This window comes from Mus caroli, chromosome 2 (genome assembly GCF_900094665.2).
Source record: "Mus caroli chromosome 2, CAROLI_EIJ_v1.1, whole genome shotgun sequence".
Lineage (NCBI taxonomy): Eukaryota > Metazoa > Chordata > Mammalia > Rodentia > Muridae > Mus > Mus caroli.
Genome location: NC_034571.1, coordinates 136,627,392 through 136,654,169, shown reverse-complemented (window position 1 = coordinate 136,654,169; position 26,778 = coordinate 136,627,392). Strand labels below are relative to the sequence as shown.

The following is a 26,778-nucleotide window of genomic DNA, read 5'->3' as shown; positions in this document are numbered from 1 at the left end:
TGCCCCCTGGCTCACAATTCCTATATGGTTTCCCACTGTATGTACAGAATACATTTCAAAGTCCTCAACTGTGCCTTACAGGGAACTTGCAAGACCTGACTCTGTCACACTCTGGCCTCTCCTCCTAGAACCACACTCCTGTGTCATCAGGATGTTCCCATCACAGCTACCAGTATTTCTCATGTCTCAGGGCCTGGGTCTGGCCTTCCATCCAGTTTTCTTCCTCCTGGCATTTCCTTGTCAGCACTTCTTGCAAGGTTACCTCCCTCAGAGGCTGGTTTTAATTCCCAGGAACACAGCAGTCCTTCCGTGACACACATGCACACACACACACACACACACACACACAGACACACACATGCCCTCAGTCAGTGCATCTTAGCTTAGTGAGCTAACCCTGTCACTTCCCTGTTTGAGAATGTCAGCTGCAGAGGACAGAAACCTACCTAGCATTGGCATCCCAGTTAGAATAGTGCCTGGCTCGTACTACTCAAGTTACCAAATCGCAGAGTGGTGGTGAAAAAACAGCTTCAAAGTCGGGTGACATGTGACAGCGTTAAATGTGCTTCTTTACTAATGCAGGCTGAGGAAAAGCCTAGAAGGAAAAGCTGGCTAGAACTAACAATGCAATGAGAACAGAGCAGGCTCTGCACCAGAGGGCCTAGAAAGGCCTCATTACACCTCTCTCAGGGGCTGCTCTGAGTGTCTGTTGGACTCTTCCTGAGACAGAGGAAAGGCACCACTGTGGTGAACTGAATGTTCCATATCCCAGGAATGTACACTGGAGGTATAAAACAGTAGCATGGGTGCCTGGGAGTGTGGGGAGGGGCAGCTGCCTGAGCTGATGGGGGTGCAGCGGGGGCATGGATGTGATGGAACAGAGCCTCGTACTTCACAGAACACTGAGCCACCATGGCTAGACCACTTGAAGAGACGAGCAAGCCCCAGAAGCACACTCACTCAGTGCTGGGATACTGAGATTCCTGGGAAAGACATTTAACAGTGGTAGTTGATATGTTACATGCTCTAAGGGACGAGCATGCAAGAGCAGATGGTAGTTTAAAAAGGGCTGGAAGTCCTAAGAAAGAAGTAGATTAATGCAGAGGGCAAAAATAGCGACCGAAGTTAAGCCTGTTTAGACAGTGGACTCATCAATAAGCTTCTATGCATAGTTTAGAAGAGTCGTTCTGAGCTTGAGCAGCTGCACAAAACCTTCCCAAACCAAAGGCAGAGGAAAAAGACTATAAATGAGTGGAATCGAATGTCCCAGAGTTGTGGGAAACCAGGAAAGGATGACAGGAACAGCAGAAGGAAAGGGGACATAAAACAGGCGTGCAGCAGTGACAGCTCTGACTAGGGTCCGACACACCTCAGATGGAGGAAGCTCAGACAACACCTCTGCCGTGGAATGCCACCCTTCAGGCACGCCATGGCCGGTGCCCTCTAGACCCATCAGCAGCTATGCTTACCTGAAGGAGACCTAAACAAGATTGGGCTCACTAACTATCCCCAGAGGGTGGGGAAGGGCTCACGAGGCTACAACCCTCCTCCAAGCTATAGATGGTCAATGGTTAATACAGGGTGCTCATGAGGTCACACCTCTGCCCGAGACTGTCTTTTTTAAAAGTATTTATTGGCCCAGCCGATATATATTGTGGCACATACCTTTTTTTGTTTCGTTTTTAAGATGTATTCATTTATTATATGCCTGAGTGTTCTATCTGTATGTACACCTACATGCCTGAAGAGTGCATCAGAACGTATTACAGATGGTTGTGAGCCACCATGAGGTTGCTGGGAATTCAACTCAGTCTATCTGGAAGAGCATCAGCCAGTGCTCTTAGCCACTGAGCCATCTCTCCAGCCCTGTGCCCAAGATTTATAAACAGTTAATGCAGAGGTTTTCCCCTCCAGTGGTATGGCTGCCCATCAGGTGTAGGTAACCTTTCCATTCCTGCAAGGAATTGTGATGTCTAGTGTTAACTGTCAATGAGACTTAATCTAGGAGCACCTGGGAAACTGACATCTAGGAATGCCTGCTGGGGGTTATCTGGATGGCATTAACTAAAGAGGGAAGACTTGCCCACTGTGGGTGGGGCCATTGCCCAGCTGGGACAGTAGATTCCATCTGACCAGCTCCCTCAAGCTCTACAGGCTCCAACTTCCTCGCCACGGTGGACTGTATTTGGAGCCATGAGTCAAGAGAAACCCTCTCTCCCTCAAGTCACTTTTATCAGGGTATTTTCTCACAGCAATAGGTATGCAAACTAAGCAGGGACCCTAATTAAACTCAAGGACTCGACTGGAACTGCTGTTTTGGTCTACTACTGGTGGCAGAACTGGGGCCAAGAGACATCTGTTTCTCCCCAGGAAAGGTTCACACAACAACTGCTAACCCAAGAGTAGAGTAGTCAGATACGAAAGACAGAAAAAGCAGTGAAAATACACTGAAGATCAGAAACAGAAAACATGGAAGCTTCCAGAAGACAGGAAAATTAAAAAAAAAAAAAAAGCCCACCAAAAATTAATTAATTAACATTGGAAATGGGGTTCTCATGGCAAGACAAGGTAGCTCACACTTTTAATTCCAACACTCAGAAGAGAGGCAGGCAAACCTGAGTTCCAGTTCAGCGCAATACAGTGAGACCCTGTCCCCTCAGGAGTAACCAGTGCATAAAATGACAATGAAGTTACAACTTCAAAATGTCAAAGGAGAAAACAAAACTAAAACTTTGTAAGGTATTGTTTAGATCTAAGAGTGAAATAAAGGGCAAGAGAGATGGCTCAGAGGTTGAGAGCACTGACTGCTCTTCCAGAGGTCCTGAGTTCAATTCCCAGCAACCACATGGTGCTCACAACCATCTGTAATGGGATCTGATGCCCTCTTCTGGTCTGCAGAAAGCAGCAGTGTACTCACATAAATAAATACATCTTTTTTTTTTTTTAAATAAAAAAGTGAAGTAAAGATATATTCTAGGCACACAGGTTTCCAAAATATTCCTCAAAAAGTTCATATTTAGGGATGGTGAGATGGCTCATTAGGTAAAGCCTGAGACCTGAGTCCAACACTAAAAACCCATGTGCTAGAAGAGAACCAACTACAGCAAGCTGTCTTCTGACCCCACATATGTGCTGTGCACAATACATAAATGTATGTATGTATGTATGTATGTATGTATGTTAAAAGAAACCATGTTGTAAAGAACTGCTAGAGAAAGCAGTCCCAGGCTGGCGACATGGCTCAGCATGTAAGAGCACTGACTGCTCTTCTCAAAGTCCTGAGTTCAAATCTCAGCAACCACATGGTGGCTCACAACCATTCATAATGAGATCTGACGCCTTCTTCTGATGTGTCTGAAGATAGCAACAGTGTACTTATTTATAATAATAAGTAAATCAAGAAAGAAAGAAAGAATCCAGCAAGAAGTTAGTACAGGGAGAAATAAAGAAAAAAAATCAGAGTCCACTAACATTTATATAAACAACACAAGAGGAAAGAGAGCAAGGAAAGGCAGTAAGGGAGGGGCCATCAACACAACACTTAACAGTACAGAAAACCACATCTTAAGTTAGGACCTAGAGCAGTCGTGGTGATGGATCCCTGCAGGCCAAGCCCAGCCTGAACCCGTTAGTAAATGAGCTCACTGGGGTGGGCACAGCTGCGTCCATCACAGGCAGGTCTCGGTCCCCACACAGACTATGTGGCTAGCGTACAGAGCCGACAGTACTCACATCAGCACCTTTCCACACGAGGAATGCCAATTCAAAACAACAGGGCAGAGCAGAGGAGACAGAAACCGCTGCTGGTGGGGCAGCCCGGCAGTCCCCAGTGGAATGAATGTTGTCAGAGCACTGGCAGAACTCACCCTGTGAGTAACGTTGACCCCGAATTTCTTCCTGATGAAGCCTAAGGACACAGATGCTTACCCCCACAGCTCCAGCTCTACAGGGTCTAGGCTATACATGTCCTCAACAAACCTGTCAATCACAACCATGAAACAGACCACAGACAGACACCCTCAAAGAAGAGAGAGACAAGACATGGCTAGGCTGTTCCCTGAATGCCTAGTGAGAAAGAAACTCCGATACATGAAGGGGCACTAAATGATGAACAGTTTTGGAAGAGAAGCACAGAAGTTTTGCTTGCTTTCTTCTCCCCAGATTGCTCACAATGACAAATGTCAACAGTACAGTAACATCACCTGGTACCGGTCCAGGATCCGAAAGTCCTGGCAGGTGGTCCGGTATGTAGCTTGTCCAGCTGCAAGCCGGGAAGCTCCTCCATCTTTGGCTCCATAAATCCCATCGACTAACAGAAGTGCGGCATTCACAACCTCGTCCAAGTCAAACAGTGGTAAACCCCGATCCCTTTTCGCTTGCCGGACGATCAGTTTCCGTTTCAGCCTCCTGGCTTCTGGAGTCATGGCCACGGCGCCAGGGCACGCCTCCAGCCTCTTGAGCAGCAGCTTCTCCTCATAGATGCTCACAGGTGTATACCTGGGGCCCTTGGGCTTCATGTCCTTTTCCAGGGGCGGCTTCCTCTTTTCTCGAGCTCTAGTGTGCAGAGAAATGTTTGAATCTGTGTCTTCGCTATCTCCATCCATCCTGTCTGGCTTCTCCTCCTCACTGTCCACTTCCTGTTTTATCTGTTCCGGAGCTCGGACCTTCTTTCTGCTCCCAAGCAGCCCTGACGCTGACCCAGCCGGGGTTGGGATGTACTCCATCCCTGGGTCTATAACTCCATCTCCTTCCAGCTCATCGTCATCTGTGCAAAGCAGAAAGGACCGGCGTCAAGACACAGGAAAGCAGGAAGGCAGGGCCCAAGGCTCACACCCACGCTGGGAACACAGCGAGTCTTACCATGAAACAGGGCTTGGGGTGGCATCACGTCTGGGATGAGGTCTGCTTCCGAAAGCAAGCTAGGTGTGGCCGAGTGCGAGGCTGGTGTCCCCGGGGCGGAGAAATCCAGAGACGGAGAAGGAGACGGGCTTGTGAGGGGAGTGCGGTCTGAGGAGCTCAGGGATGAGAAGTCGATCACTTCTCCTCTCTCCAAAATCAGATCCGGCCTCCGGCCTCGGCTTATGAACTTGACGGGGGTGGAAGAGGTGCTCCTGTCGAGGAGGCCAGCCGCTTCTTTCTGAGCTCTTCTGATGTCTTTAGCTTCCTGTGTTCGCGACCGCTTCTCTTTCAATTCCATGGCAGATTCCACAGGATTCCGGCTTGCCCGTTTACGGAGTCCCTCAACAGTAATGATGGGATCCAGCGTTGGCTTTGAAGCTGCCGGGAAAGAATAAATACCTAATTTCTATGTTAACTATTCTTTTTAAAAGCACATTTTCTTTTTATGTGTGTTCCTGGGTATTTACATACAGGTGAGAGAAGGCACCTTAAGTGGGAACTTAAGGGTCCTTTGGAAAGTTGGTTAGATGGTATTTTGCTGGGGCAAACAGGTGAAGAAACATTTAGCTGAAGTGGACCCAGGTGAAAGGCTAAGGCAGGTCCTGAAGGAATGAGCTGCCGAGCTACCGACTCATGAACTGAGCTGCCATTTCCAGACAACAGACAAGAGGAGGTATTCCAAAGAACCTTTCTAAGCAGGTCCACTCCCCGTATCCTTTCTTCCCACGACCTCTGGTGGGTGGTCGGCTACAGGGGAGGTTAGTGATTAAGAACCATCATTAAAAACAGGTTTGAAAATTAAAGTCACAGGCACCACATTTTCTGGAGCTGGATACAGGTGGTTGTGAGCCACCTGGATGTGGGTAAAGAGAAATGGACTTTGGCCTCCTGCAAAAGCCTCAAGCGCTCCTAATGGCAGAACCATCTTTCCAACCCCTTAACTTTTTTTTTTAATATATTAACTATTTTTCTCATAATGTACTTTTGGTATCATGTTCAATACACAGAAATGTTCTACAAATGCCCCAACCAAAAACCTTACCTATCTTTCCGAAAGCTTTAGCTGGGTGTCATGGCGCACACCTATGATTCCAGTAGGAAGAGGCTGAGAATCTCAAGTTCGAAGCCAGCTAGCGGTAAATAGTTAATGCCAGCCCATAATAGCAAGACCTTTCTTAAACAAGAGCTGCAGTGCAAATTTAAACAAATTAACACCATCAATTCTCTTTCACGTCCTGGAACTGGTAAAATTTCATAAGGATTACCAAGAATATGATGTGCCTTCCTGACTTATTTTTTTGATAGAAAATAAATCTTACTAGCATAGTGGAGGGTAATTCGGCATTGCCACTGACATTTTTAACTAAATATACAGTTTGATCTAGTAATACTATTTTTAGTAATTTATTATAATTTGTACATATGCAAAAACTTGAAAAACGTGGAAAATGAGAAAATCACACTGTAGGACCCAGAATTATGCAAAAACTTGAAAAACGTGGAAAATGAGAAAATCACACTGTAGGACCCAGAATTATGCAAAAACTTGAAAAACTGTAGCACTGTGTGACAAAGTGACAATAAGAAAGGGCAAAAGCTGAGTAGAGTGACTCATGCCTAGAATCCTGGTACTCAGGGTAAAGGCAAGAGGATCAGAACTCACAGCCAGCCTAGGCTACATGGCACTGCCTCAGAACTTGGGCATACCTAGCAGCAGCATCTGCCTCAAAGAGCCCAGGCATCTGCAAAGGCTGACCACCTGAACGCCATCCTGGGACCCACATGGAAGAAAATCAGACTCCCACAAGTTACCCTCTGCCTTCACAGGAGTACATGGCACCCTTTCCTCCCCACATACACCATACACAAATACATGTTTTTTAAAAGATTTATTTATTATTATATCTAAGTACACTGTAACTGTCTTCAGATGCACCAGAAGAGGGCATCAGATCTCATTATGGATGGCTGTGAGCCACCATGTGGTTGCTGGGATTTGAACTCAGGACCTTCGGAAGAGCATCTCTCCAGCCCACAAATACGTTTATTTTAAAGTTAATAATTAAAAACTAAAAGCTCAGGTGCTGGAGAGATGGCTCAGCAATTAAGAACACAGACTGCAGCTAGGCAGTGGTGGTGCACCCCTTTAATCCCAGCACTTGGGAGGCAGAGGCAGGCAGATTTCTGAGTTCGAGGCCAGCCTGGTTTACAAAGTGAGTTCCAGGACAGCCAGGAAACAAGAACAACAAAACTAAAAGATCAGGTATGGTGGCACAACTAATCTCAGAACTCCAGAGGTAGAGGCAAGCAAGAGGACCAGGAGTTCAATGCCAGGCTTGGCTCCATGAAACCTGCCTCAGGTTGACCAACCACACAATAACAGCAACAATTAACAAAGGAAGAAATCAAATTTTCCACAATAGGTGTGCTGGCTAGTTTTGTGTCAACCTGGGGTACAGGAGAGGGGGGAGCTGCAATAAGATCAGACTATAGGAGAGTCTGTAGGCCATTTTCTTAATTAGTAATTGATACACAAAGAGCCAGTCCATTTTGGGATGGGGCCCACCCCGGACAGATGGTTTGTTAAGAGAGCAGGCTGAGCAAGCCATGAGAGCAAGCCAGAAGGCAACACTCCTCCATGGACTCTGCATCAGCTCCTGCCTCCAGGTTCCTGTCTTACTTGAGTTCCTGTCTGACTTTCTTTGATGGTGAACAGTGCTGTAGAAGTGTAAGCCAAACAAAGCTTTTCTTCCCCAAGTTGTTTCTGGTCATGATGTCCCATCACAGCAATAGTAACCCAAACCAAGACAACAGGGTAGTGTTTTGATGTTATCATAAAATGGACATATACTGAAGTCAAGATCACATGCACTGCAACTGAAAGATGTCCAAGGCATGTTGAGGGAAAATGTGAAGGATTAATGTGTAATAGTATATTTCTGCTTTTTACTCGTTTTATTTTGAAACAGTAGCTTAGATTGGCCAGGAATTCATAATCATTATGCCCTCAAGCTTCTCTAGTGCTGGCTTATGTGTGCCAATATACCTAGTTATGCTTCGTGTGTGTGTGTGTGTGTGTGTGTGTGTGTGTGTGTATTGGATCTCACGGGATAGCCCTGGCTGCCTGGAACTCACTATCAGGCTGGCCTGAACTCACAGAGATCTACCTGTCTCTACCTCCAGAGTACTGAGATGGCAGGCAGGCTTTCAAAAGTTGTTTAGCTGGATGGTGGTGACCCACGCCTTTAATCCCAGCACTTGGGAGGCAGAGGCAGGCAGATTTCTGTGAGGTGAGGCCAGCATGATCTACAGAGCTAGATTCAGGACACCCAAGGCTACACAAAGAAACCATGTCTCAAAAAAATCAAAGTTTTCTAGATTAAAAAAATAAAAATCAACATGTGATAATAAGGAGTTAAAATGCTATTTAAACATAAAATGGCATCACAGTCATCCTAGAAAGAGAAAGAACATCCTAGAGACACAGACTGAACTATTTAAGGATAAAATGTTTCTAAACAAGTCAAAGAAGCAGATGAGTGGAGAGTCGGACTAGAGAACCGGATCACTGGCAACACTGGACCGACCACTGCTGAGGTGAAGGAGGACCGGCTCTCACACTCTTCTCTACTCCTTCAATGGGCTTCCATTTCTACAATAAAAAGCTTAAAGGTGATCAGGCTGAAAACAACCTTCTGTTTCACGCAATGGTTTATGCTGGTAATCCCAACCCTTGGGAGGAGGAGGCAGGAGGATGGTTCAAAGCTAAGGCCAGCATGTGCTACAAGTGGCAGCTTGAGACCATATGAAGACAGGCAGACAGAAAGAACAGAGGGTGGGGAGGCCACCAAAGGAGATGACAAAACGAGTGACTTCCTTAGGAAATGACAGTATGTTTTCTATAGATTTCAACCCCTGTGCCTGTGAAACTGTCCCACTCACAGCCCCAGAGGCAGCAAGTGGGCGCTGGGGAAAGTCTCGGGCCCAGGCTGGGACTCCTCACAATTTACCTTTCACTTTCAAGGTGGAGGCAGCCAGCTTCTCTCCCTCGGGTCTCATGGTTGGGGGTCTGTTATGAACAAGTTTCCACCATCCGGGCTCTCCAAACTCCTGAGCACCAGACCGGAAATAAACAGGACTTCCCACGCTGAGGCAGCCTGCTACTGTGCTCCACCACGTCGATGTCTTTTTCCTAAAGCGCAGAGAATTTCAACGCTATAGATACTTCCATTTGACCACAGCAGAAAAAGTACATTCGACATAAACTCACTGATTCCTGGCTGCCAGCTGCTTTACAGCCTACACTGGGGGAAGAAATAGAGCACAGCAGCCCAGAGCCAGGGGTGGGGTCTGCCTGCCTTCACATCCTTGCTGTGTCACATTCCAGCTGTGGTAGTTTCTTCCTCTGAGAAACCAGGATAACAGAATTACCTTATCGGGTGGCTAAGAGATCAAATGAAGTAATTCAAACATAAAACACTTATCACAGCCAGATGCAAAGGCTGGCTTTAATCTCAGCACTTGCAGAGGCAGAGGCAGAGGCAGAGGCAGAGGCAGGAATATCTCTGAGCTCAAGGTCATCCTGGTCTACATGTCAGAGTTTCAGGACACCCGGGACTACACCCTGTCTCAAAAGACAACAAAACAAACAGACTCAAAGCAACCACTTATCAATCATCACAGGGGGAAAAGCTGGCTTGCTTTATTGACTATGAGCCTGGGCCTTGATGGCACAGTTAATCATTAGTCCTAGTGAATAGCTGTTGCACCCAGAGAACACATCTCTGTCTGATTCAGTGTGCCCTGCCTGACATACCAGAGTGGTTCCAAGGCGTGCTTCACAGACAGCAGATATAACAAAGTAAAGACAGAGAGGCTGAAGGCCAACTATTCATCCACTAAAAATTACTTTAATGGCCACAATTTCTACCTTACAGATATAAATCAATTACCAGAATTTCTCAGAAATGAACTTTTACAGAAGGAGTACAATCTTTTGCCAGAAAAAAATGCTTCAAACATGTACTAGAAAAGGAAGGGAAAACCTTTAGCAGCAAGAGCTACAGCTTGGGCGAGTCTCCAATCCATATGCAAAGGCTTGATCTCAGGGTGGGGCTGCTGGGGGTGTGGACATTTAAGAAGTGTGGTCTTATGGGAGGTCCTTAAGCCATTGGGCGTGCTCCCTTAGTCTCTCCCTCAGTCCTTCCCTGTCTCTCTGTTCCTGGCTCTAAAAATGACAGCTTGTTTTGACACATACTGACACCAAGATAGACTATCCTCATCAGAGGCTCAGCCAAAGGGTCGCCTGATCACAGGACTGAACTTCTATCAGGCAAAAGGACCCTCTTTCTTTCATGAGTTAGCCCGTGACAGTGCTAAAGTTCTTTCCTTCATAAGGACCCTGCAGCGGGTAGCCCATTACAGTGATGGGAAGCTGGCAAAGCAGGCATAAGCTCTATCTTCCTCCCAGCCCACCTCTGGGCTCCGAGCACCTCTCCTTCATCCTCATTTTTTTTAACTTTTCCAACCTATCGCACTAACTCAGAGCTAAGACAATGAGAGAAACTGTCCTTCTTGCTTTCTCATCACCACCCTTCCCTCAGCCCTAACACCAGTAATTCTTAATGAAAGGTCCAAAGATACCTGGTGCTCAAGCCTCTCTGGGCATATAAGATAAAAATTATTTTTAAGCCGGGCGTGGTGGCGCACACCTTTAATTCCAGCACTCGGGAGGCAGAGGCAGGCGGGTTTCTGAGTTCGAGGCCAGCCTGGTCTACAGAGTGAGTTCCAGGACAGCCAGGGCTATACAGAGAAACCCTGTCTCAAAAAACCAAAAAAAAAAAAAATATTTTTAGGGGGCTGGAGAGATGGCTCAGCGGTTAAGAGCACTGACTGCTCTTCTGAAGATCCTGAGTTCAAATCCCATCAGCCACATGATGGCTCACAACCATCCATAATGAGATCTGACGCCCTCTTCTGGTGTGTCTGAAGACAGCTACAGTGTACACATATAATAATAAATACATTTTTGGGCTGAAACGAGCAGGGGCTGGAGCCAGCAGAGGTCTTAAGTTAATTCCTAGCAACCACATGATAGCTCACAACCATCTGTACTGCTACAGTGTACTCATATACATAAAATAAGTAAACAAATCTTTAAAATCTAGTTTTAGAATATTAAGGTGTTTGCCTTTTCATGTTAATTTTTACAAGTGTTTAGTAGTTTCCAATGACAATGACAGTCAACCTACTGAATGTGGAAGATGAGAACCAATCTTCAAAAAGTCAGATATTATTGAGATTTGCAAACAAAGAAAAGAATGCCACTTTTCATTTTGTTTTATAAAACACCTTTTTTCATAAAGGTATTCTCGCTGTTCGGGGGCTGGGGGGCACATGGATGAAGGTGCATGTGCCAACATCAAACAACTTGTGGGACTGAATTTTCACATATGGGTCCAGGGGACTGAGCTCAGCTCATCAGGCTCGGCAGCAAGCTCTTTTATCCTGAGTCATTTCATTGGCCCAGATGTATGTTATATTGTTTTAAAATAAATGTTTTTAAATTTCTCCTTAATTTTCTAAAATGGCAAATATTAAAATATGTACAATTAATATAAACAATGGCTATTTGTAATCCTAATAATGTTTAAGAGTATAAATAGAACCGAAGACCAAAAGGTTTAAGGATCACACTCCTTCAAATGTGGTGGTAGTGGTGGTGGTAGTTGTTGCTGAGACAGGGTCTCACTATGTTGCTTGGCTGGCATGGAAAACTCTCTTATTTTTTACTTTATGTATACAGATGTTTTGCCTGTACATATGACTGTGTACCGTGTATGCAGAGTGCTGGAGGAAGCCAGAAGTCAGATCTTCTGGGACTGGAGACAGTTATGAGCCAACATGTGGATGCTGGGAATAGAACCCTAATCCCCTTGAAGAACAGCCAGTGCTATTAACCCTTTCTCTCCAATCCCATGGAATTCTCTATATAGGCCAGCTAACCTTGAACTCACAGAGGCCCACCTGCCTCATCTTCCAAACACTTCAATTAAACGCATGGGCCACCACATTCCAGGCAAATGAAATACTGGGATAGTCGAAAGCCCCAGGTCTGTGGGGCTGCAAGAGAGAAGGAGAGCTGTCCAAAGCGTGCTGCAGTGTTTCAGATCTGTTGGATCAGAGTGCCAGAGATCTTTGCCCAGCACTGTGAATATTCTTAGCACTACTGAACTGTAACATTTAAAGATCTTTAAGTTGGGTGTCTGGAGAGATGACTCAGCAATTAAGAGCATGTGATCTTCCAAAGCGTCTGGGTTTACTCCCCACCACCCACACGGTGGGTCACAACTATAACTCCAGTTCCAGGGAACCCAATACTTTCTTCTGACGTCAGAGGGCACACCATGTACACATGTGGTACACAGACACACATGTGAGAAAAACAGAAACACAGAAAATAAAACTAACTAAAATTTCAATATTTAAATTCATAACTATATAATACTTTTTATCACAATAAATAAGAAGACGACTGAGACAGAAAAGCTTTTAAAACCCACTGTGTTGGGGCCGGAGAGATGGATCAACAGTTAAGAGCAATTGTTACCAAGGATCTGGGTTCAGTTCCCACACTCGGTGGCTCACAACCATTCATAATTCCAGGTCCTAGGGACCCAACACCCTCTTCTGACCTCTGTGGGCATGTATGCATGTGATGCAAAGACAAAAATATATGCAGGCAAAACACTCATACACATAAAAATGGAATATAAAAACAAAACAAAACAAACAAAAACCCCACTGTGTTGTTCAGCAGGGCATGAGAGGTGAGCACCTCCACACTGGCAGGGGAACCTAAGCACACATGCTTAGGAGGTTTCTCTGAGAATGCATGCTTGATGACCACATCCCTGGAGCCCAGAAATCAAAGATAAAAAGGAAACACACACAGGATTTAAGTTCTTTTCTCCCACCACGTGGGTGTTGGGCACCAGACTCAGACTGTCAGGCTTAGCAGCCAGTGCCTTACCTGCTGAGCCACCAACAGCTCCCATTACCGTTATCCTTATATAAGGCTGTAAGGTGGACAGAGAGACAGATGCATACAGATGAACGGTATGTAAAGACAGAGGAATACATCTATTTGTGGCACTGTCATTAAGGCACCACCCACAAATGAATACAGCCTACGACAGGCAGAGCACAGACATACAAGGGAGCACTCCTTGCTTCTCCTATCCACTGCTCTGTCAGCCACATCTTTACTGTGGTGAAACAGGCAAGCATCTTCACCAATTTTAAATGTATATTCATATCTATGGCCATCACCATCACCCACCTTCATTTTACTGTACAAGACAAAGCCTATACTCATTAAACAGGTAGCTGTCAAAGGCTACCCTACGCCCCAGCTGATGGCAGCCATCGTTCTATTTCCTGGATCTATGTATTTTCATTACTGACTAGTGTAAGTGGAATCGCACTGTATGCTTATGATTGAAATTCATGCAGCACAGTGTTCTCGCGATTTATGCATGGTGTAACACATGGCAGGATTTCTTCCTTTCTAAGACTGAATATGCCATTCTATGTACATACTATGCTTATACATTCATGTGCGAACAGATAGAACTTCCTCATTTTAGTTACCGTGGGTACTGGAGAGGAACTTCTAGATACAATAATCCTCCATTTAGTGTTCTGAGGAACGACCAGGCTTCATGCCCATGCAATTCTACATTCTTGTTTGGTTGGTTGGTTGGTATGTTGGTTTGGTTGGTTGGGTTTTTTTTGGTTTTTTTGAGACAGGGTTTCTCTGTATAGCTCTGGCTGTCCTGGAACTCACTTTGTAGACCAGGCTGGCCTCGAACTCAGAAACCTGCCTGCCTCTGCCTCCCGAGTGCTGGGATTAAAGGTGTGCGCCACCACGCCCAGCCCAATTCTACATTCTTACCCTAGGTGCATGGGTGTGCTATTATGCTTGTTGTTCACTGAATGACTGACTGACTGAGAAGGCTTTCACTATCCGACCAAACTTCTATATAACCCCTCTAGTTTTGAACTCCTAACCCTCCTGCCTCGTGCTCCTGCAGTGAAGGTGGTACCTCACTGCAGTGGGTTTGTGCTTTTCTACACTTGATCTTAGCCAAAAGGCCGAGAAGCGATGGTTTGTGCTTTTCTAGTGACTACTGACCTGAGCATCTTTTATGTGCTTAGCCTCATTTTGTAACCTCACTGCCCACGTCTGCAGTGAGGTGAGATGCAATGCCACTAGCTATTGTCTCCATCTATTCCTGTGATGAGAAGTAGCAACCAGCGACCAGAACACATGCACACAGTATTTGCAGAGGGTGCTTTTGGCTACCCTGAGACCTATGGTCTATTTGCAAGTAGCCACAGATGAGGTACATATGGCTCCCTGCCTTAGGCTGGATGTAGGTGACATACATCTAGTAACCTGCTATGGTGCTGAGAACTGAGAAGAAACTGACCACAATCTGCTATCCACTCCCTAGAAGATACAAGCCTTTATTAAACTCAGGAGCGCCAACAGGTTCCTTACCTAGGACTATAAGTAAAATTGTAATAGGTGGTAAAAGTATTGGCCTAGGATCATCTTTAGATAGTTGAGTTTCTTTTTTCTTTTTCTTCTTTTTCTTTCTTTCTTTTCTTTTTTGGTTTTTCGAGACAGGGTTTCTCTGTGTAGCCCTTGCTGTCCTGGAACTCACTCTGTAGACCAGGCTGGCCTCGAACTCAGAAATATATCCAACTTTCAAAAATGTCAAATTGTTGAAAACTGTATCTTAAAAGCCAGTGACTATAGCAAACAGCAGAAAGAGCGCAAACGATTCCTCAATAATTAACATTCTTGGAGGCTGATCTGGCTCAGCTGGTAAAGTACTTGTTGTATAAGTAGGAGGACCTGAGTTCAATCTCTAGTGCACACTCACACACCCATGCCCATGCAGTGCCTTCTACAAGCATTCAAAGCCAGGACTGTAAAAGCAGATTAAACAATCGCATACAATGGCAACTACGCTACAGTAAGAGCCGGGCATGGTGTAGGAGGTACACACCTACAATTCGAATGCTTGAAAGGTTGGGGTGGGAAGATTCCGGAGTTAGAACACAGCCTGGGCTATACAGAGAGAGCCAGAGCTATGGAGTAGAATCTCAAAAAACAAAACACTGCCTCATGTGATAGCTCACATCTTTAATCCTAGTACTCAGGAGGCAAAGGCAGGCAGACCTCTATGAGTTCAAGGTCAGCATGGTCTATATGGTGAGTTCTAGGCCAGCCAGGACTACATAGTCACGCCCTGTCTCAAAAAAAGGAAAAAAAAATAATAAAATAAAACAAAACAAAAAATATGTAGCAATTAAATTCTCACATGATCTTTAACTTGTTTCTAAAACATAAAACATTTAGGATATTCTTAAATAAACTCTCATATATTTAAACTAAGAAAACATTAAAGGCATAAAACAAAACCACTGGTGAGGACTGCAGCCGAAGGTAAAAGGTAATCCCAGTGTACTACTCCCTTAACTCTGCGACAGACGAGGAAGAGGTACCATACCTAAGCCTTTGAGGGCTGGGGCTGGGGTTTAGCTCACTTGGTAGATCTAAGGATCTAAGTTTTACTCCCATCACTGCATAAAACAGGGCATGGTGCTAAACATCTGTAATCGCAAAACTCCAGAGGCAGAGGCTGGAGGAGCAGAAGTTAAAGGAATCTGCAGCTATGTAGTGAGTATGAGGACAGCCTGGGCTACACAAGACCGTATCTCAAAAACAAAATAAGGACGTCCCTGCAGAGAACACGATAAAAACAGCTCTCAAAAACAGTTTAACTTAAAAGTGCTTACAGTGTCTTCTGTTGTGGACAATGACTGTCAGCTCCTAGGCGATCTGGTCATTTGGTAAGCACCTGAGATGAGTAGGTTCTGGGGACCTTTAAATTGATGTTTAGAGCAGTCATCTAGGTGAGGGACAGGACACTCGGGAAATGGATTCACAGCAATTTCTAAACCTCCTATCTTCAGGGTAGACTACAGAAAAGTTACTGCTGCAAACTCTCACTATACTTGTGGCCTTTCTGATCAGAACCAAAAGGTCAGGCTTGTCCTTACAGCATGAGATCCAGCCTCAATCTCATACTGCTGAGTTATCTGTATGTACCAACGTTAAGAGTTACAGTCTGGGCTGGTGAGATGGCTCAGCAGGTAAGAGCACCCGACTGCTCTTCCAAAGGTCCTTAGTTCAAATCCCAGCAACCACATGGTGGCTCACAACCATCCTGAACAAGATCTGACTCCCTCTTCTGGTGTGTCTGAAGACAGCTACAGTGTACTTACATGTAATAAATAAATGAATCTTTAAAAAAAAAAAAAAAAAGAGTTACAGTCTATTTATAGCATATCATACAAGTTTTCTACTTATACTTACAGTGTGATGTTCTTTTGTTTTGTTTTGTTTTGTTTTGTTTTATTTTATGGTTTTTCGAGACAGGGTTTCTCTGTGTAGCTCTGGCTGTCCTGGAACTCACTCTGTAGACCAGGCTGGCCTCAAACTCAGAAATCCTCCTGCCTCTGCCTCCCAAGTACTGGGATTAAAGGCGTATGTTTTTAAAATTAACTTTATTAAGAAGGGAGATTAAGTAAATAATTCTGGTGCTACACCAATAGCGACATAAACTACTGGCTTAGTGGTTAAACTACACAGACACTGCTGGGTAATGACTGCTTCTCACTGGCACGTCAGAAACAAAAAAGCCTTGGCCAACTCCTCTCAGAACACGCTCTGGACCGTGGCCAACAACTCCTATTCAAATAAGAAATATTCTTAAAAACAGGTAATCTACATTCACTTCCTTCCAGAAGAAAATTCACTAAACATAAAGCACTCAGAGATCATGAAAACATTCCAAGATCTAATTTTACCATCTCCCTTATTTCTGGTCCTTTATAAATAGGGCACATTAAATTCCATAAATAGTGCTGGGGCAGTAAATTAAAACAACAGATTCCTTTTCTTATGAGAAAGCACTTGTCAGTGTTAATTCTTTTCTCAGTAGCATGAAAGAATGCAAGGACTTAAAATAGCCCCTTTATAAACATCTATTCTCCTTTGCTGCCGACTCCCCACAGCCTGCAGGCCTGCAGGAAATCTGAGCAAGGCTGACTTCTCAGCACAGAGGCAGAAGGCTGCCAAAGCTCAGAATGTGGTCCAGCTTTGCTCTGTAGCAGAGTGATGCAGAGTCACTGTCATCTCTGCTGACCTAATTTACAGCGCTGCACATCTCACCTAGGACCTCAGAGAGCAACCATCATCTCAAAACTCACCAGGGCTGCCACACTCATCTCCACTTCTCAGCTCTGTAGACTAACATGGCCTTCGGCACAGTCTCTGCCACGCAGGCCTCAGTCTGATGTTCACCCCTAATGAATGAGCCGTGTGTGTGCGTGTGTGTGTGCGTGTGCGTGTGCGTGTTAATGTGGCAAACTTTGCTAAGCACGGATGAATAGTGTGGGTGTGCTCTCCAGAGCTGAGAAGGGGAAAAGCTGTAAGAATTCACTAAGAGCGATCTAAATGGTGCTGTTAGTAATGCCCTTTCTGTTTCTCTTCTGACCTCTATGTCCCCATTTTACAGGACATCACAGTCCTCTTTCCTCAAGTCAGTTACTCTCACACTCATTTTTAAAAACGTAACAATCTCTGCAGAAGCATCACGCTCTGCTCTGGAAGCATTAGAAAACAATGCAGATCTGCATTTCCTGGTATTCGGTTCTCTTTTGAGCTACACTATAAATCCCTATCAGGGCTGCACTAGGTTCCCAGCTTGTGTACAGCTTGTTTACATCTTTCTGCAAAGGATAAGATGTTTTAAAATCATGTTACCTATTTCCTAGTAAAAAAGTCCAATGTTTCTCAATAAAAGCACAGATATCTTCTTTCCACCGGAAGTAACCTTGACGTCCACTTCCTTCCAGAGACAGGTTGTACATTGCCAGCATGACCACCTGAAACACAAATGGAAGACGGCTGGGAAGGTAGCCTGAGGAGGGATGTCCACGTCATGGGAAAGCTGTTCTGTTTTAGAATCTAAGTAGGAAGGGGGAATAGAAGACACAGAGGGATGAGCTCTGGCAATAACCCAGGCAGTCTTACTTCCTTTGTTGCTTTGGTAAGAAATCACTAGTTTAGTTATTAGGTACAACGGTTCTGTATGTGTCACACAGGAAGGGCTGGTGTGTGGCTGGACTGAACTAGAAGCGCTGTCACAAGCACCCTACTCGTCCTGTAACTCTCCTGTGTTCTTTTTTTTTAACACATACCAGAAGAGGGCGTCAGATCTCATTACGGATGGTAGTGAGCGACCATGTGGTTGCTGGGATTTGAACTCAGGACCCTAGGAAGAGCAGTCCGCTGAGCCATTTCTCCAGCCCCTTCCCGTAACTCTAAACAGTGAGGTTGCCCGCTGACAGCAGACCTTCAGGAGCGAACTTCATACAGAACATTCTGACTGATGGTGTTAGCTAGCCTTTATTCAAAGTTTTGAAAATCATTCCTGAGTACATACTTTTCTAAGCTTTTTACCAGGCAAAGACAAAACTCAAGATTTCAGATCTGGGCAGTGTTCCAGGCATCTCTCTACCCAGTGGCACAGCCACTTAAAGCTGTAGATGTCTTTCCTCAAGTGCAGACAGCACTAGCTGAGGAACAGGGAACTCAGAGGCCTGGCTGCCCATCCCATTCACAAGGACTCCAAGACACCCTGCAGCTCAGTGTGGCAGCTCCCATCCAGTCCAAGCCTGTCAGCTTTCCAGATGAGGAATCTCGGCCTACTGTGAGAAGTACAGCCCAGAGAGACAGAGCCGCACGCCATTACAGAAGACTTCAATAACACAGAAGAGTATCTGACATCCACCAGCAGGACAAAAGCGCCAGGAGCTGGGGAGCTGGCTCAGCAGTCAGGATCCCGGGCTGCTCCTCCAGAGGACCAGAGTTCAGTTCCCAGCACCCACACCAGAGGCTCACAACTGCCTGTAACTCCAGCTGCTGAGGACCCAACAACCCTCCGACTTCCACAAACCCTGCACACATTTGCACGCGCACACACACACACTATATAACATATAAAATCTTAATTTCTTTTAAAGTTTCCATATTAAAAAAAAACAAGAAGCCTGCACTTTGCTGTGAGTAGTTAGGTACCTATTACTGTAGTACTCAGGAGGCTGAACTTAAGTACAGCCTGTCTCAAAATCCAAAAGCAATCATAACAAACAAAAATAAAAAGGGCAGGTTTTAGCATTTCCATGGCTATGTTTCACACAATGCTTGGCACCTATATTTATACAGATGTTTTATATATGCAATTTTATAGAAATGGACAAAACTGTACAAGCTACTGAAAAGCTACTGCTCTTCCAGAAGACACAAAATCAGTTCCCAGCATCCATGTCAGGTAACTCATAACTGCCTGCACCTCCAGCTCAGAGGATACAACACCCTTTTCTGACTTCTGCAGGCCTTCACACATGTGTACAGACACATACAGAAACAGAAGAGAAAATAAATCTTCTTAAAAATTGAGAGGCCAGTGCCTAGAAAAGAATTCTTAACCCTTCTTACTACAAGGCAGCTTGATAACCTGCAATTAAGCCTCCATCAGGTGTGTTCACCACATTAAGCCCCCAGTGATTCTATGAGAAGAGCTATGTCCACATCTACACCTTGCAAACGGCCCCAAAACTGCACCACCAAGTCTAAACTCCCTGCATATCATCATGTGCACAATACTTGACCCCACAAGCAGACCTTTCAAGTATCTTCCACTTATTAAGGCCAACATCAGCCAACAAGTGACTTCCGTTAAGCAGTCAAAACTCATGGAGAGCACGCCTTTAATCCCAGCACTCAGGAGGCAGAGGCAGGCAGATTTCTGAGTTTGAGGCCAGCCTGGTCTACAAAGTGAGTTCCAGGGCTACAAAGAGAAACCCTGTCTCGAAAAAAAAAAAAAAAAAAACCCAACTCATGGAGAGTCACTTAATGGACATGAACCATGAAGTTTCCTTTTGGAAAGATAAAAGTTTTGAACAATGAAAAACAGCATCTCTTACACTCTATGTCTCGTAGCACACAGAAAGAGAAAGTTACCCAGCAAAAACCTTAGTTATGGAACAAGCTTTACTTCTTGAAAATGGCTTTTCTATGACCACTTAGCACTTGCTGGGCACACTGCACACTACTCTGAAAGCATCCACTGCTCCTCCTCTTCCAGAATGTGATCGACAGCTTAAATGCCAGCTCAGTTTTCTACTCACAACACCAGACCATGCGCACCATAAGGTAGCTGGTCTTCTGGACCAAAATGTCTGCAGGGCCCAGTTCAGGGCTGTCTGAACTCGAGACACAGCAGACAAACACTCAGGAGCTACCTGCTGAAGGACCCAGAAAGAGAAATACAGGCAAGGAATGCTTTGCCCATGTCAGAAGAAATGAAGTTCCTTGACAAGAACGCACAAATGTCTCTAACCTCCAAGGTATCTCCAAGTTTCCCCTGGGCTGAAAGTCAAGAGTCACAAGGAGGAAGAGAAGACACAGAGGCGCGCGAAGGGAAGAGCTCTTTCGTCCAAAACGCAGATACGCAGATCTTGTATTTTGTAATGCAAAAAAAAAAAAAAAAAAAAAAAAAAAAAAAAAAAAACGCTGTATGTTGCAAGCCATCTCTCCTTATTTAAATCAGTAAAGTTTGGGATATAAAAAGCTGAAAGCACACATTACATCACTCTCTGGACCCATACGGAAGTTACTGAGGGCAGCTGATTCTCAGGTTTCTGGTAAAAGGTGAACTTTTCCAGTTGCTGCCAGAAACACTGGTCGTAGCTTATGAGAATGTATGCCTAAGTTTTGTGTGTGTGTGTGTGTGTGTGTGTGTGTGTGTGTGTGTGTTATTCAGTCAACACTTCTCCCTTTTAGGGTATTATCCACAACCAATATATCTTGGATTTCTGAGTTTGAGGCCAGCCTGGTCTACAGAGTTAGTTCCAGGACAGCCAGGACTACACAGAGAAACCCTGTCTCGAAAAAAACAAAAAAACAAAAAAGAACTAACTTTTCTTTTAAAAATATCTGTCAGGCATGGTGGCACATGGCTTATTAATCCCAGCACTCCCAAGGCAGAGGCAGAAGGATTTCTGAGTTCAGCCTGGTCTACAAAGTGAGTTCCAGGACAGTCAGGGCTATACAGAGAAACCCTGTCTCGAAAAACCAAAAAAATAAAAAATAAAAATAAATAAAACCAAAAATATCTACAGAAGATATTTCCATAGAAAACTGACATTCTTGAAAATGACCACTTGTATTTTCTTTCCTCTATTACAGTTTTTATAAGAAGCTATCTGCAGGCTAAATACATGTCCACCTATCTGCTTGCAAGTCTCTTCAGAGTAACACACCTGGCTTACATACACTATGCCATCTGAGGGGGTTGGGGGGGAACACAACTATAGCCCCCATAAGATTATATACTCAAGTCAAACTTCCTCTATCCTCTGCCTATGTATTTTTGGCAAGTCAGAGCAGCCTCCCAAGCCAGTGGCCAGGTCTCCTGGGATGATCAATAGTGAAGCACTGGCAAAAAAAAAAAAAAAAAAACATTTCAGATTATTATGACAACTACAGTCTACAAGAAACACCAGAGTGGCCAAGACAGCACATTTAAAACCTTCCTCCTTTCTATTTACTGTTTTCAAAGGAGAGGTGCTAGGCAATTATCACAGTTATCTGCTGCTAGGAGGGTGTTAATGGTCCCCCAGGGGTTAGGGGTGGAGGCTTCAGCTGGCTCACGCAACACAGCACTCTCCAGGACTCAAATAATGCCTGGTTCCTTGTAGGCATTCTTTATATGACATATAAATAAACTAAGAAGCAAGACACAAATAGGATCTCAAGTACAGTTCACAGATATAGCACTTAACGTAAGCAAGGTCATGTGTTTGACCCCAGTGTTACAAACACCAACAAAACCAGTAACTAATGTAAAATCCTTTTTTTTAAACGTAAGGACTGGATATACCTTGTCACATCATTTTACACACACACCCATTAAAATAAAACCAAAAAGTTTAATATAACCTGAAGATGGGTAAAAAGGTACTATCTAGAGTGCTGATATTTGAGACAGCTAAAAGTATCTATCCGAGCCGGGCATGGTGGCGCACGCCTTTAATCCCAGCACTCCCAAGGCAGAGACAGGCAGATTTCTGAGTTCAAGGCCAGCCTGGTCTACAAAGTGAGTTCCAGGACAGCCAGGGCTATACAGAAAAACCCTGTCTCGAAAAAAAAGTATCTATCCATAAATAAAGACTTGTCTCCAAGTTCCAATGCAGGAAGTCTACACCAGTTGTTTACATTGTCTTTGCTATCAAGTCAAACTGTTTCTGCCAAATCTTACTTCCAAAGTAGCCGCCTCTGGCTTTGTTATGCTTGAAATGACTGCCAAAAAAAAAAAAAAAAAAAGTGGGCCTGGTTTTCAGCTGGTTTTCGCTGTGGGTCTAAGTTCAGTATGATATAAATGAAATTGATTAAGGTTCTCAAGAATTCACTAAATTAACAGCATTTAAAACAAACAAACAAAACCAGAAATGCTCTATCCACACATTCTATCTCCATTTCCACTATGAACTGGGAAGCACCCCACCCCCAAAGCACGCCAAAGTGCCTCCGTGTGGATAAGCATCCCAGTTCCGTGGGCCACCCGACGGATGTCTAGAGAAGAGCCCTGTACTCACTTGCTGCCATGTCAGCTTCAGCCTCTCGTACTGCTCCTTGCCGTCTACAGAGCAATCGGAACAAGTAAACCTGAAAAAGTTGTCACCTTTAAGGTGACTGAGCTGCTCCCTCAGCTGACCTAGGGAAAAAACAAAAAGTCACATCATGGGTTTGCCTCGTGCCGCGGCACTCCAACAGCTCAGTTAGCCAACTAGACCTCCAAGGGTCCCATGGTGGGCCTGTCTTTTTTCTGCCGCCATCAGGACAGTAGCAGAGGAGAGAAAGAGAAAAGGGTTGTTTCCCCTTCTGCTGTGAGGTACCTGCCCCTCCTAGAACCTATGGCTCCTTAGCTTTTAGCAGAAAGGCCCTGGAAAAGCAGGTATGGTTGCTCTAACTGGATCGCCCGGCAGTCACATTCCTGAGTCCTCTAGGCCCGTAATCTTCATTCTTTCAGGGAATACCTGAGCTCCTGCCGCCAGCCTGGCACCAGGCTAGGAACTGGATAAGCAGTGTCTAAGGCAGCGTGGTCTGCCCCTGCTCTCGTGGGCTCCTGTGTAAATCTGGAGGCAGCGGTGGACACAGGTGAACACAACTGCCCTGACTCTGGATTCTGGCGGAGCTTCAGAACCAGCCGGGTGGCTGGGCTTACTTCCTTCCTCGGTCCGGGTCCACCCCCAGATGGAATGCTCCTGTCTCTGAGACTGGGGCTGGGCTCTGCCTTGAAGCTCCCAGGTGATCCTGATGCATTGTGCAACGTGACAACTTCCAGAGTAGACTGTGATGTGCATCACAGGGCAGTGTAAGGACAGAGAAAGGGATGCCCTACCGCATTCGGGAAGGAATAGGGGTCTACTGGACCCAAGGGGAATAGCAATTGGCTAGAAGAGAGGGCTGCCTGTGGGACAGGGGGGTGGAGGGGGGACGGGGGTGGGGGCAGGGACGCCGCCGCCCTGATGCATATTCCACAGAGATAACAAAAAGGTACAAAATCCTAGGAATCAAAGAACTGCTTGGAAAGAATGAAAACCTCACCCTACCTCCCTAAAAAAGTTAGCAGGTCCCAACCATGAAAGTCCCCTTAAAATCTACCCTGGGAGGACAATGGGAAAGCCAGAATTTTTACTAAACAGCTGAGAAACAAACACCAGCCAACCAGTCAATCCTAGATTTGTCTTCTAAGCACTGCTATGATTAACCTATTTACAGTAGCTATTTGAACAATTTAATTCATTTTTAACAAAAGCTTCAACATACCAGAAAATGGCCAAGCTCATCGAGTGTTACAAACTCCATTTCACCAACTATTAACTCTTACACAAAGCAATCCTCCAGGACACACGCCTTTTCTCATCTCTTGCCTAACGGAAAATGCTGTTTAAGAACCGGGAGGGCTGGCAAAGCATGCTACGGAGCTGGCAACTGGAACCCTCAAGACCTGTGCACTGTGACTCCTGCCAGAATCAGAGTTCCACAGTGGGAAAACAAGCCTGGTAAAGGCAGGAACCAAACACCATTGGACTGCCAATTCTATCTAACCTTCCCTCAGAAGACAGCAGCAGTACTCCACGAATGTCAAATAACTCCCAGAACCTGGATTCTATACTGGCAACAGAATATGTCCCCCAACCCACAGCATAATCCTGTTAGAAAAATATGAGCCGGGCATGGTGGCGCACGCCTTTAATCCCAGCACTCGGGAGGCAGAGGCAGGCGGATTTCTGAGTTCGAGGTCAGCCTGGTCTACAAAGTGAGTTCCAGGACAGCCAGGGCTACACAGAGAAACCCTGTCTCGAAAAAACCAAAAAAAAAAAAAGAAAAATATGGCCAACGACTTAAGGAACACAGGATTCCGAATTTTTCTTGGGTTGCCATCCAGAATGCTGCTAACAATGGGATAGTGGTAGATAATTCCTATTAATACAAATGTGGTTTGGTGGGCCTGGAGCAATGGCTGAGCAAGTAAGAGCAGTCAGTTTCCTCGCAGAAGATGTGGGCTCGGCACCTAGTGCCCACAGTGGCTCACAACCACATGGAGCTCCAGTTGCAGGATCTGACGTCTCTGACATTTGCAGGCACGGCGTGCACATGGTGCACACACACTCAGGTGTACACCCGTACGTAGAAAATAAATGACTGCTCTAAAGAACTAAAAACAGAAACAATGTGGTCTTGTAGAATTTACATTTGGTAAAGTAGACTAATAATAATAATAATTATATTTTTACTCCAGTCTATTTTATTAGTGTTTTTCAGAGACTGGAAAGAAGCCATCACATGAGGACCAACCAAGCAAAGGGATCGAGGAGCTCCTTACTGGCTGGGATCCACTTTTGGCACTTGTCACAGAAGTAAGACAGCTGTTCCTCCATCCAGGACACATCTCCTTCATCGCTGTTGAGGGAATCCCCACTCTGGTCGTGAGATAAGTCCACTGATGCCTGATCCTCCGATTCCACAATTAGGAGAGTCTCTCCCTCCACCTCGCCTTCCTCCAGCCCTTCCGAGGTGGACGTTCTCGTGGCGTCATCATCATGCCGACTGAGGAGCCCACTCAGGTGGATGCTACTATCCATCGCCCTCTGCTCACACGCACTCCTAAGCTGCAGGGATCCCCCAGACCTTCAGAAGGACATCTGCCCACAAGCAATCTATCCAGACAGAACAGACTCTTTAAAGAAGCAATTTAGAAGACAGGGCCCACTGTCCTTCATTTAACAAAGTTTAAATGGAGCGTGATTTGGGGGGGCAGCTCTTCTCACTAAGGACTCTCTACCAACACACCACAGCCACAGTTACGCACACCAACTCAGCACTGCCCCCAGCTTCTGAAAGTCAGGTATTTTGAGATCCTTTCTCCAGCATCTTCTCTCTTTCTGCTTCAAGATGCTTAGTCAAAATAATCTGTTCTCCCAGAAGACGAATGTTTTCTTTTTTCTGATTCTGCCTCTCAATGTCTCTGATCACTCCGTCACGAAGCCTCTGAAAACATAAGCAGATTTTAGTTACCCCTGAACAGGTGGCTCCCATCCTGTGCCTTCAAATCGAAATAACAGTGCCACCGAAATACACTCAAAATGTTCCAATTCTAAATACCCAATTACTATTTTAACTTTCTGTACAATGTAAATAAAGAAACCACCAAGTGAGCCTGGTAATGTGCTATGATAATACTTGAGTGGCTTATCACATTTTAAGAAATCCCTGAACACAGAAAGATTAGAGGGAATTGATTTAAAAAAAAATTCAAACACAGCACTATGTTGAATTTTATAAATGTAATTGGTAAGTGGTACTTTTAAAATCTGATGAATCAGTACAGAAAAACTGTGAACTATAAGCAGTTACCTAAGACAAACAATAAATATCAAAAAAAAAAGGAGCAGTAAGAATGTGAGAAACTACAGGACTTCTATCAGGTAAAGGCAGAAATAGGAAATCCCCAATCAATTAGATTAGAAAGAAAAAAAAAAAAGGACTACTACCGTTAAAAAAATAAGTTCCTCGCTGATGCTACCTTGAAAACACTAGAAGCAGAATCTCAGAATGTGACCCTGGTGCCTAACATGACTTTAAAAGATCCACTTGGTTACTATTGCAAATACTGTTTAATCTGTAGCTCACAAGAGTACATTTTTAACAGAAACTTCATGAGATTATTTTTATTCTTTTAATTCTATTTTATGTGTGTGGGTGTTCTGTCGACAAGTTATGCAGGTTCAGGATTTGTAGAAACCAGAAGAGGGTGACCCATACCTTGGAACTGGAGTACAGACAGCTGTGACTTACCACATGGGTGCTGGGAATAGAACCCAGTTCCTCTGCAGGACCAGCTAGTGTCATCTCTCCAGTTTCTATATCCTTTTTTCTTTCTTTTTTGGAGACAGCATCTTTCTATGTAATACTGACTGTCCTAGCTCTCATTATATAGACCAGGCTGGCCTCAAACTCACAGAGATCTATCTCTGCTTCCCACCTATCTCTATTTTTAAAGACTGGCCTAACAAAGAACCTGAATCAACCTAATTGGCCACCAACAGATGAATGGATAATGAAAATTTAGTGTGAGTACACACACACACACACACACACACACACAC

At 44.8% G+C, this 26,778-nt stretch overlaps 2 protein-coding genes across 3 annotated transcripts in view; both read right to left on the bottom strand.

Moving 5' to 3' along the window:
* Kat14 (lysine acetyltransferase 14) overlaps positions 1 to 26,778 on the bottom strand; it is a 38,627-nt gene that overhangs the window by 8,786 nt on the left and 3,063 nt on the right. Inside the window, exons 2-7 of one of the 2 annotated variants that reach the window (XM_021156070.1) lie at positions 24,996 to 25,660; positions 22,702 to 22,820; positions 17,804 to 17,925; positions 8,910 to 9,091; positions 4,861 to 5,277; positions 4,203 to 4,765 (exon numbers count right to left, since the gene is read on the bottom strand). In XM_021156070.1, coding sequence (XP_021011729.1) covers positions 4,203 to 4,765; positions 4,861 to 5,277; positions 8,910 to 9,091; positions 17,804 to 17,925; positions 22,702 to 22,820; positions 24,996 to 25,254 — 1,662 coding nt within the window. In that variant the 5' untranslated portion in view covers positions 25,255 to 25,660. Of the gene's footprint in view, positions 1 to 4,202; positions 4,766 to 4,860; positions 5,299 to 8,909; positions 9,092 to 17,803; positions 17,926 to 22,701; positions 22,821 to 24,995; positions 25,661 to 26,778 lie in introns of those variants that run through there. The other variant, XM_029474092.1, reaches the window with a different exon arrangement.
* Positions 25,498 to 26,778, bottom strand: part of LOC110289719 (protein PET117 homolog, mitochondrial) — a 4,396-nt gene continuing 3,115 nt past the window's right edge. Inside the window, exon 2 of the mRNA XM_021156071.2 lies at positions 25,498 to 25,660. Within this exon, the coding sequence (XP_021011730.1) occupies positions 25,514 to 25,660 (147 nt within the window). The 3' untranslated portion in view covers positions 25,498 to 25,513. The remainder of the gene's footprint in view (positions 25,661 to 26,778) is intronic.